General features: G+C 41.2%; 1 protein-coding gene across 1 annotated transcript in view; it reads right to left on the bottom strand.

The window, feature by feature from the left end:
* Positions 1–1571: 1571 nt before the first annotated feature.
* The window catches only part of LOC115213475 (mevalonate kinase), a 28376-nt gene continuing 17915 nt past the window's right edge, over positions 1572–12032 (bottom strand). Inside the window, exons 8-9 of the mRNA XM_029782468.2 lie at positions 11483–11636; positions 1572–1752 (exon numbers count right to left, since the gene is read on the bottom strand). Coding sequence (XP_029638328.1) covers positions 1607–1752; positions 11483–11636 — 300 coding nt within the window. The 3' untranslated portion in view covers positions 1572–1606. The remainder of the gene's footprint in view (positions 1753–11482; positions 11637–12032) is intronic.

Genomic DNA, 12032 nt, shown 5'->3' with positions numbered 1-12032 from the left:
CACGCAAGCATGTATCTGACTCATACACTGTTCACTTCCCAGACATTTGTACATTACTGCATATGCTTTATATGCACTTTTGACAAGTTGTGGTGCACCTGAGCACTGTATACAATAATTTCATTATTATTAGCATTCTCTACTTGTTCTCAAAACATTTTCCTTATGCTCATCTTTTTCTTTGATTCACTATTAGCAAAGAACTGGAGCAATTTTTTCTTATTTCTGTATGTTGTACATAGCGATTTTGTATAATTCACACATGCTTCTCAGAAGTTGAAGATCTGAAAAAAACTGAAGATTTTGTGAAGTTCGGTTTTTATCTATTAAGGAGAATGTATGGTGTTTCTACATAACACTGTTAGAAGTGTTTCCTTTACATATCAGAACCATGTGAGCAGGTTATAACAAATGCAAAGAAAAGATAAAAGATAAAAAATGCCAAAATCCTGTGCTACATCACCAAAACAATAACTAGAAATTATTTCCAAATTAGCAGAAGGATTAATGAACATCAAACCGTATTACTTTGTATAATTAAAATGAAATATTAAAAACATTGCCATCCCTTTTTTCCTTTAAAATTCAAGTGTCTGGTACCATATTATTTCTTCCCTTTCTTAACCCTCACAATGCCAATAACAACAATTATTCTAATTGTAAATAGTTTCAGTGGGATAAGATTTGCTATTTTTTCAGGTAATTTGTTTTAATTAGACCTACTCCAGAAAAGTTGAGCATTGCTATGTCTTGTGAGCATCAAAAGTTGTTAGATAATTCCATCTATTAACAATGGGATTATGTATTTCTATATTATTTAAAGCTATTTCATTTATTTATGATCTTATCAGAAGTATCCACACAAGGATAATTATCTTCATTATTCCTTAATGAGGAATCAGGCTAACAGCAATAGAGGTGAAATAACTTCATTTATCTGAGAATTAAATATTAAGTTTATATAGTCTGCTTCCAGAGAACTTAGCTTGTTACTATAGAATCCACCTTAATGTAAAACAAATATATTTCAGTTGAAGTGTTTTGTTGAATGTTTTTCAAATAATGATTTTTGATGATATGAGCTTTTAAAATTTGATCAGTAGAAGCAACTATATAATTCCTAATGGAATAAACAAGGAATAACATCTATTGTAAACTAAAAAATCATTAAAAGAAAAATCTAAAAGCAGCCACATATTTGGTGATGTTTCTTGTGAGTCTGGACATAAATCATGACAAGATAGCAAAATTAGGAGAGTATCACATCAAATAAATTCATTTTGGTCTTTCATCCTGCTGGGGTTGATTAAAAATATATGCTGGAGTGATGAAATTGCCTTTCTCCTTGGTAAGAACCCATGGAATCACGTGATTCCAAATGCATTTGTAGTGGGAGATTAGATGACCCTGGTCAGGACATCTTTGAGCCTAGGTCTTCTGAATTATGGTTAGCCTGGCCTTTCATCAAAAATGATGTGTATTTATATTACTGTTTAACTCAGAAATTATATTTTTTTAATGATCCATATTAAAATAATTGTGTTTCTATGGAAATAAGATATAAATGTCAGTAAAATAAACCATATCTGATTTTTATTGTGATATTTTAAATATCAGTAAGTTCTGTAAAAGGATTTTCATCCACTGATGTGCATAATTTGACACCTTGTCCTCCAAGGATTGTTTCAAAAGCATGGAAGCCTGACTCATTCAGTTTTTGTATTGCAGCAAGTTTTTGGTTTTCAGAGACACCTGCAATATTCAAAGATCATTCTGTTAAAAACCAGAACAATTTCAAAAACTGAAAATTAAAAAAAAAAAAACATTTTGCTTACCACTTTGTTAAACCTTTTAGCATTCAGATTACTATCACATATAAAGTTTATTTCTTCAAATTGTTTTGAATTAATTTTAACTTTGAGATTTTGATCAGAGCTAAACATACCATGCTTTACATTGTTAATCATCATGGGGAAATACATGAATGTTACAATATCACACTATTTTTTTTACCTTGAGTGAAGTCGAACTCAAAGTGCTAAAAGAAACCAGTAATGATACATTTTCCTTTCTCTGCATTCCAAGTTCAAATAATATATACTAGTAATATATTTGAATGAATTCATTTGACAACACAGTTTCTCTTTGTAAATGGCTTCATTATCATCGTCATACTTAGTGAAACCTTTCTTTATTCAGTGCTGCATGTAGCATAAAGACTATAGCCTTATTTTCATCTATGGCTTCAGTGTCAATAGAGTGAACAGAGTGGTGAGGCAAGCTATTGGTCATAACCTAAATCTGACATAAATTTAGAGCAGCTTCATTTATAATGAAATAATTCTATGCAGAACAATTAATATCAATGCTTTCCTCTTTCATAAAAACAGCGGGGGAGCTACCTGGGAAAAAGAACTAAAAAGATCATATTCATTTATATATTTCATCTAAAGTCATTGGACTGTGGCCATGCTGATGCACTACCTTGAAAGGTTTTAGATCAGTGGTTCTTAACTGGGGTCCATATGACCCTTGGCAGTCCATTTTTCATGTTAAGATTTATCTGCTATAGATTAGTTATACTTCTACAATACACAAAATATTTTGACATATTTTTTAATACAATTTCTACTATTTCAAAATATAATGGGATTTTTTAAAGCTTAAAATGGCTAAGGGGGTCTACCCAAGTAAAATATGAATCAAAGGTTAAAAAAAATAAACTTGAGAACCACTGTTTTAGATGAACAAATTGATTTGGGGTCCTTATGAACATTGATTTTCTTCTTACATTTCACTTCCACTAGAATATATCTTTTTCCAAGTTTTTAAGCTTTTATTTTAATTCACATATTGCTCTCTATTTCTCATTTATTAGTTTTCTGCTTATTTCTTTCCTTTACCCCTCCTCTTTCTATAGGCTACCTTTGACATAATATCCTCTAACTGTTTTAAAAAAAACTTAATAGCGTTCCGTTCATCATTATACGCTTCCATCACATTCTGTTAAAATGCCTTATTGATAAGTTTGTTTTCTTTCTTTCTTTCTTTCCCTGATGAGAAGATTACATTGTTTTACACCCTTTTATTCCTTTGGAATAATACCAATGTTGTCTTCGAAACGTATGTTAGAAGTAAATGAATTTGAATAACACCTGCGTTTAACTCCATTTATTTATTTACTAGCAGCATAGCCCGGCGTTGCACGGGTATGTAAGAGCCCCTAGTAGGCAACGAATAATCCCAATGTAGTCCTTTCCCTCCAGGGAACGAAGGTGCATGTGGACGTTGCAATGTCTTGTCTTCACTGGAATACTTCTGTATATACGATGTTCCTAGCTGTCCGTTTGGGCGAAAACATGAAAACATCATTGCGCCTCCCAACGCGTGAACAGCCCACGTAGAGTTGACCGTGGGCGAAGCACTGTTCGCCCAAATGTAACCCAGCGACTTGTAGCGTTTGGCCTTGGGATTTATTGATGGACATTGCGAAGCAGAGTTTAACAGGAAACTGAGAACGCCTGAAGTGGATTGGTAGGTCAGCGCCCGACGGTTGAAGGTGCATCCGTGGAATGAAGACGTCCTCTCCCTTCCCACAACCGGTAAGTATTGTGGCCGTTATTAAATGTGGTGCCAAATGTTTCACAACCAAACGTGTGCCGTTGCACTGTTTAGGTGGAACCAAATTCCTGATGAGCATAATGGGCGCACCAACTTTTAACTTCAGGATGTGTGGTGGCAGGCCTGGCGGTTCAAGTGAATTCAGGAATTCAACAGGATAATCGGCAAGCTGGGCGGGGTCTGCTGTCCTATCTATAGATTTGTAGACGTGGACATCACCAGGAATAGCTTCAAGTAGCTGGATATTGATGGAGTTGACGGTTGTATTTTGGGTGCGAGAATAGCTCTGCCTGCCAGCCATTTTAGGTCGCGTAAATTGTTTTGTAGGTCGTGGAAGACAGCGTCCCGGAGGCTAGCAGGGGTGTCGACAATGGTGCAAAGTGAGTCCAATTGAACGTAGCCATCCGCATCAGACAGCATCCTATTTTCACCGAGCGATAAGAGGTCCCTGGAGAATGCAGCGGATCCGCTGTCACCAATTAACTGCGCGCGCATGTTAGTTTGGAGGTGCAAGGGCCGCACATGTGCCCAAAGAGCTGACGACTTAAGGCACGCGCGCACGGCATCGGCACGGGTTCCTTTTGGAATAACAGGTAGAGTCTGCCTGAAGTCTCCTGAAAGAAGTAAAGTTAATCCTCCCATGGGGCGCCGTAGAGTCTCTGATGTCTTGCAGGGACCTGTCCAGTGCCTCAAGGGCGCCTTTGTGTGCCATAGTGCACTCGTCCCATACGATGAGTTTGCATCTGCGCAGAATGTCGGCCTGTTCTGAGTTCTTGGCGATGTTGCAGATAGGTGACTCGGACTTTGCCAGATCGAGCGGGAGTCTGAAGGCAGAGTGGGCGGTTCTGCCACCCGGAAGCAACGTGGCCGCGATACCAGAGGAAGCTACAGCCAGGGCAATGTCCGTGTTGTGTCTGACCTCTGCCAGAATTAGTTTAGTGACGAAGGTTTTGCCAGTGCCGCCGGGTGCATCAAGGAAGAAAATCCCCCCACGTTGCTGTCTGACAGAGTCTACGATGATGTTGTAGGCTATGCGCTGGTCTGGAAGCAGCCGTGGTTCATTATCTTGGACGTACTGGTGCAGTTCCTCAATGCAGTAGGAAGTTTCGCGTAACAATTCAGCAGACATAACATTGGCGTGTTCACGTGTGGGTGGTGGAAGGCCGTACTCTGTTAAAGCAGACCCACCCATATCGATGACAGCGTCTTCGAGTTGAATGAGCGCAAAATTGTAAATGAAGTTGGTGAACGTGATCTCGGCGGAAGGGCAGTGTTGCTGAGCCGTACGTAAGAAGTCGTGCGACATGTCATCCCTGTATTTCATCCAGAGACTTAGTGGATCACTAAGCTGACATTTTTGAAGAAGGATTGCGAAAAGATGTCGTAGGGCCGAATGCGTTTGCAGTAAAGCACCCTCTGCCATCGTGGCGTCCCACTGGGAGTCATCCTCTAGAAGGCCAAGTCTCATACATGCTTCCCTGAAGGTGTCGCACAGAACCCCATTGACGGTACGTATATTGGCGAAACCTGTTGGACCAGTGACCTCATGTAGAAGGAGACGGAGGTAGAAGCATTCTTGTTGGTTTGGCGGGATGTTGTAAACTCGACCCAGGCAGGAGTCAAACTTGACGCCTGGGAAGCTTTCGACGTTTTTGCCGGATTTCCGTCGAACCTAGGTGTTTTTAGACCACACGAAGTACGATGGGACCTGTGGGTACAAAAGCGTTCGAGCGAAGTCATCACGTTGGCATAATTTGAAGAAACCAGTCAACGTTGTGTCTTTAGGGCTGGTGGCTATCTGCACAGCACTTTGCTCTGTGAAGTAAATCCGCTGTCCATTTTCCAAGTGTACAGCAAGCTGCACCACAGCCGGGTGTCTTTGATGGAGCGGGAAGCCGTAAATGCGCCAAAACGCTTCGTTGCTGCTGAGGTACCGGCCAGTGGTCCTCTGGATGCTGAACATGGCAGCATCGCTGCCTTTGTTGATATATTTGCAGACATATTGTATTGACCTGATGGAGCTGCAGAACTCAACGTTGACGTGGGCTTTGAATATCTTCGACAGGAGAGGACAGTAGGGGACAATGTAGCTGTTGTCCACTTGATGTCGCCCAACCGTAATCGTGCGGCCTCCATTGGCTGGACTCCTTCGTTTGTACAGCGGATACCCATCGCCGCCTGTTTGAGTCTCCAAAGTGAACCGTTTAGGGAATCCCTTTGAGCAGGCTAATCCGTTTTTGTAGCATGGTGTGTTGGCGTAATTTGGTCCACAGAGCCCGTGTACATGGTAGTGCGGACAATTTCGTAGAGTCCGGGGTCCTCATCGGGGTCAGGAATCTCGGCGGAAATGAATTTGTCAATGTCATTAGTCTCGATTTTATGAGTGAGCCAAATTAAGATGTGAGCATGTGGCAAGCCCCTCTTTTGCCACTCGACCGAAAACATGTGGCACCTGACATGCCCGAAAATCTGACCCTTAACTATCAAATCCTTCATTTTGCCCAAATTCAGACGGAAAACCCAAGCAACGATGTCGTGTCGATGGGTGTGAGATTGACCCGGGAGGAGTTCGCGAGTGATTTCGTCGCAGCTGGGATTGCACGTGTAGGTGATAAAGAGGTCCGGCGCACGTAGGTCAAGGCGTCTTGGGTCCTTTCACGCATATATCGCGGTCCTCCCGTGAAGGTGGAGGGTAGAATGCATGGCTTGCCGATGTTGCGAGGGTCATTTTCTTGTTGCAAACCGTCACGGAGATGAATGTAGGAGTCGGAGCGAAGTTTGGTCTGATTAAGTTTAATGTATAGCAGCCTTTCCGATTCCATTTTTGCGGCCATGTAGACGGCGAACTGGTTGAATAGCTGACGACAACGGGGCAATAAGTTGAACTCACCCTCCCTGACCATGAACCGGTATGAGTAGAACGCCCTGCAGGAAACCGTCTTTGATGCCGCAGTAGTTTGATTGAGGGCTGCCGTAAAGGAATTCCGAAGTGGTAGCCGTCTTCCCCATAAGGGAAAAGCAATGGATACTGAAGCGCGTCATAAGATCTGTGAGTCTCGCTGATCCTGTGTAGGTTGTTACCACGGGAGGAGATGATTATGTCACGGCTGTTGTGTTGCTCTCCGTGTATGACTGCGGCAATTTCGTTGCACGCAGGTGTGTTGAAACGGCGTTCGTGCTCCCCGTGGGGTCGTTTATCAGCATCAATGACAACGGTGAAGTTTGGAGATGGAGCACTGTCCAAGGCATATCTGAAGCTGCAGACGTAGCTGTTGATATCATGAAGCATGGTTTGGAGATGGAGAAGAATGTCTTTGCGGGGAACATAGCTTGTACCCGGTATTATTCCAAGGCGTGCATCAACCTGGTGGTTGTAGTCGGCAATGAAGTATATTTGGAGGAAAGAAGACTGCTGAATCTCGTCTGGCAGAAGTGACCCAATAAGATGGTAGACCTGTCCCTGCACTTTGAAAGTAGGCATCCAGCCTTCTCTGGGAGGAATTTTGGCCCCGAAAGAGGTCATTTGGAATGAGCAGTTGTACTTTCGAATTATTTCAAGGAATTGTGACGAATCGGGGGTTAAACCCGCCGCGAGATCCTTCAGTGGTTGAGGTGGTTCCCGTAGGGGTGGCAGGTCCACTTTGCCACCAGAGCAGCACAAACCAGGTGGCTCTCCGGGCCATTTCTGGCTTTGCAAAACTGGCATACAATTGTCATTGACCCTATCTTGATGTCGTCACGCAAGGAGAAGTTAATTGTGGCGTCGTAGTTGAATGCTAGTGACAACCAGAAAGCGGGGGCAGGGGTACGTACACCACGAATGATATCCCGACGTTTGTTGATACTCTCAAGTCGAGTGCACCGTGCCTCAGCAGATTCAGATGCACGTGCGACAGCGGTAGCAGTGGCATCCCTTGAAAGCCTTTCAGCTCTCGCATCAGCACCCTCTGAAGCCCTAGCAGAAGCAGTGCTAATGGCATGTCTGGATGTCCGAATAGTCCGTTGGTGTGGAGTTTCGGCAGATCGAGCCCTGGCTGTTGCGGCGTTAGCAGCTTGGCGAGCTCTCCTCTGTTGAGGTGTTTCGGCAGCTTTGGCCATGGCTTTGTTTGCGGCGTCAGCACATTGGCGAGTTCTCCTCTGCTGTGAGGTTTCGACAGATCGTGTCCTGGCGGTGCTAGTGGCGTTAGCCGCATTCCGAATGGCCCTTTGTTCGGGGTTCTCGCGAGCTCTGCGGATGGAAGCACAGTAAGAAGCCCGCATGTTTTGGCTGGACTGTTGCTCTTTCGTCAACCTCGAGCGGAGGGAAGATCTGTACGCTGCGACCCTTGCAAGTCGGGTAGAACGGTCGCTAGTAGTTTCAGATGCCTGAGCAGCGGCATAACGGGAAGCTGTTTGCGAGAGGCGCAAGGCGGTTTCCTCGTGGGTCTCGCGTGCCCTTCTAGCCCTAGCAGCCGATGCCTTGGCCGTCCGAGGGCTGAGGAGGGTCCTTCTCTTCTTCGGGGGCATTTTGGTGGATAGCAATGTGTTTGGCAAAGGTGTAATAAAAAGGAACACGTGGGGTAAGTATTTTGGTGGATAGCAATGTGTTTGGTAAAGGTGTAATAAAAAGGAGCTCGTGGGGTAAGTATCCGAAAATGTATAAAAATGTACAAAAACGGCCAAAAAGCTGGCAGCAATGTGAGTGACAACAACGAAAAAGTCAAAAGTGATCAAACTGAACAAACGAAAGGAAAAGTTTTTTGATGCACACGACAAAAGTGGTTTATAATAAACCAAGAGTTTGCAAGTAGCGTCCGAGGACCGTTAGGGTACGTCAAAAATTGAAGGTAAAACGTTTGGGGTGGTAGTTATAAAGAAAGTTTAAAAAAAAAAAGTATTCGAATAACTTGCGGCTGCAGCAGCTATTAGCAGAAGTGGCGGTGTTGGGGGTAAAGTCTCGAATGTAATTTCTTCCTGGTAGGAATTGGTTGGATCGAATTATCGATAGCTAAAAAGGTCAAGTTGCGTCCCCTAGACAGTCTGGTTTGTGTTTAATACACAAATTTGTTTGCTATGTGTGCCACATATGATTAAATTAACCGATTTTTTCCAATAATGTATCCTATTGGAATAAAAAGGGCTATATAGCTCCTTGGAGCAGACATGATGCTCGTTGTGAAAAAAAAAAAGATTCCTGCCAATTTGTGAAAGATATTGTCGAAAATATGTCATCTTGAATTTGAACGCGATTTCCCAAAATGGCATGATTTTATCGATTGTTTCTGATGGTAAGGTATTGCATGGAAAACTAAAGTCAGAATTGAGTTTCTTAGGGTAACATTAAGCTTCACCATGAGTTTGGTGAAAATCGATTGCAAGTTGTGAAAACTACCATAGATAATGCGTTGCATAAAAAAAGCTTAGATTCTCGAGTTGCGTCCCCTAGACAGTCTGTGGTTCATGTTTATGATTCTCGACCCCATGTCGAATTTATCAATTTTTTTCAGAACTGGGGGAACTTTTCAAAATTTTCGCTGCGTTAGTTTTGAATTATGACATTGGGCTATGTGTGTGTCAAGTTTCATCAGAATCGGTTGAAAGCCGTGGTCAGGGTGAGGGTACGAGAAAACAGACACACAGAAGCACGCACAGACAAACTGCCGTTTATATATAGAGAGATATATACACACACACAATGGACTTCTTTCAGTTTCCCTCTACCAAATCTACTCACAAGGATATGGTTGGCTTGGTATATATTAGAAGATATTTGCCCAAGGTGCCACATAATGGGACTGATCCTACAACTATGCAGTTGGGAAATAAGATCTCTTTTATATTTGTACTAGCAGTAATACCGGTTGTTGATCAGGTAATTACTTTTTCTCAGGAGCTACATTCAAAGTGTTATTATATATACAGAGTTACTCCTCCTCTATGTGTATTTTGTAAGAAAAAAACATGTAATAATTGAAGTAGAAAAAAGATCAATTTCACACATGACCTTTTTTTTTTTTGTTATATGACAATAATAAGTGAGTCGTGTGTGTTATTTTAAATATCAATACAGTAATGGTAATTATATAATAAACAAGGCTTTGGTCGGGACGGAGCTGTAATGAAAGAGAATTGCCCAACATGCCGCACAGTGGGACTGAACCCAAGGCAACATAGTTGGAAAGCAAGTTTCTCAACCACACAGCCACGCCTATAAAGGAGAGATACATTTTGGATAATATACTCCTTGATACAATATGCTTAACAAAATGATGGAATGTTTACAGCGAGAAGACCTTTGATTTTAATCTTTACTCGACAAACACAATGACTAACAATGCTACACCATACAGGGTGTTCCAGAATTAACTGTTGCAATGAAATTGAGCAAAGTTTTTAAAAAACTGACAGAGTTTTATGTTTATTACCAAAACAAGTAGATTTATAAATCTTACGTCAAACTTTTATAGGAAATTTTCAATATGTCTGTATCCCTGCATACTTCAAGTCTCTCCTTAGCATTGCAAAACACACTTTGAAGCATTTCAGAAGTTAGCTCCTGCACTGCTAACTGAATGTGCTCTTTAAGCTCAGCTAAACAATTGCTCCATCTTGGGTATGGAGGTAAAGAAAATGATTGCTGCCAAATTGAAAAAATGCTGTCATGGACAAATAAGAGGGGTCCAAAACAAAATTTATACACTTTTAACACATATTAAACATGATAAACATCAATAAAAGTGTGTTTTACGAAAATGTATCTGATTTCACTCAATTCTGGGACATCCTGTATTTACTTGTCCAACTAAGCGGAGGTGGGTAATTGCAGGTGGTGAGCGTAGCTTTTGGAAGTGGTCAAACTCAAATGGCTGTAAGTCACAACAGTTTGTTTGTTTCTTTTTTTTGCATGAACATTTTGCATTATATATAGTTCAGACATGGATGACATAGAAAGCAGATATGCTGTTGGGCCATGCTGCATTGCGTGAGATTGGAAACGCGAAACATCAACAGGGCAATTCTGGGAAATGGACAAATGGGTTTGTTGTGCCATTACCCAACCATACATGCACACACACACACAATCATACCTTTACCTGGCTGCACACACACACGCGCACATGGCCTGATGGTGCATGGGATGCTAACATGAAGCATCAACAGAACGCCGACAAAAATGTTAATGTTCTTCTCATTTCGTCTGTCAAAAAGGTTTTCATGAAATATTATACGCTGCTTATAATGCATAAATAGTGTCAATATTTTATCAACAGAAAACTGCCTAAAACAAAGATAAAACCCAGTGCAGTATACTCAAATCTGATTAATCTGCATTTTTGGTGGGGCCCATAGTCGGCATCGGAAATTTCTTTTAGTCAACAGCAATTCAAGGAACCTGATTAATGTTTGTTGAAAATTTGGAGGAAAACGGCTGGATACTCTTCAAGTTACAAGCCTTAACGCTGCCAAAATGCTTAATAAATGTGGTTTATCTGCCCCTAGGCCCGCATTAATCAAGTTGAAAATTTTTTTGGCCCATGACACTCCATGGACCCTAAGTAATGCATGTGTAAAATTTGAATGAAATCAGTTCAGTACTTCTCGAGTTTTAGGGATTCAGACAGACACACTCTCAGTTTTATATATATAGATACTGGGAGCCTTTTCATGAAAAGATGCTGGTGGGGCCGCCTTCTGATAAGGAGTGGGGGACAGTGCATTTGTCACCCACTCCATTGAATCTGGCTATGAAAAATGATTACAATTCATGTAAATATCCAAAGACTTTTAACTAATACTGGCATCATATAATGGGATGCAATATCTAAACAGACAAAAAAGAAAATGCATTTCATTTACTGAATATGATAAAGTAAATACATACCAGAATTAAGGATAGCAAAAGCACATCCACCGCCTCCAGCTCCAGTCAATTTTGCAGTCAAAGAAAATTCATGAAGTATGTATCGTATATATTCCAGTGATGGATGGCTAACGCCAAGAGCTGCCAACTGACAATGATTTAAATCAATCAGTTCCTATGAAGTATAGATATTAAAGCATATTTGAAAATAAATTATATAATAATAAATTCAATGAAAACATAAATTAATAAGAGACAGACAGGATCAGGCTGAGACATGTAGTTCACTGTAGCACTATGTGGTTTAGGATTCCTCCCCATACATGGATACTTTTGGCTGCTATCTTCTGCTAAAGCCAAGAGCTGACCAATGCCTTGTGGATGAAATAGACAGGTGGAAACTGTAAGAAACCCATCATGTATATACATATGAGTGTGTGTTTGTGTCTTCCTCTTGACATTTATGAACTAATTGAAAAGAAAATTACTGTCCATCCAAAATCGCATCATTTGTTTATAATCTTCCATGAAAATATATGTAGTTCATTATTCAAAGGACATTTGCTTTGGT

This window comes from Octopus sinensis, linkage group LG6 (genome assembly GCF_006345805.1).
Source record: "Octopus sinensis linkage group LG6, ASM634580v1, whole genome shotgun sequence".
Taxonomy (NCBI): domain Eukaryota; kingdom Metazoa; phylum Mollusca; class Cephalopoda; order Octopoda; family Octopodidae; genus Octopus; species Octopus sinensis.
Note: the sequence above shows the minus strand (reverse complement) of the source record. Positions and strands in the feature narration are given on the sequence as shown.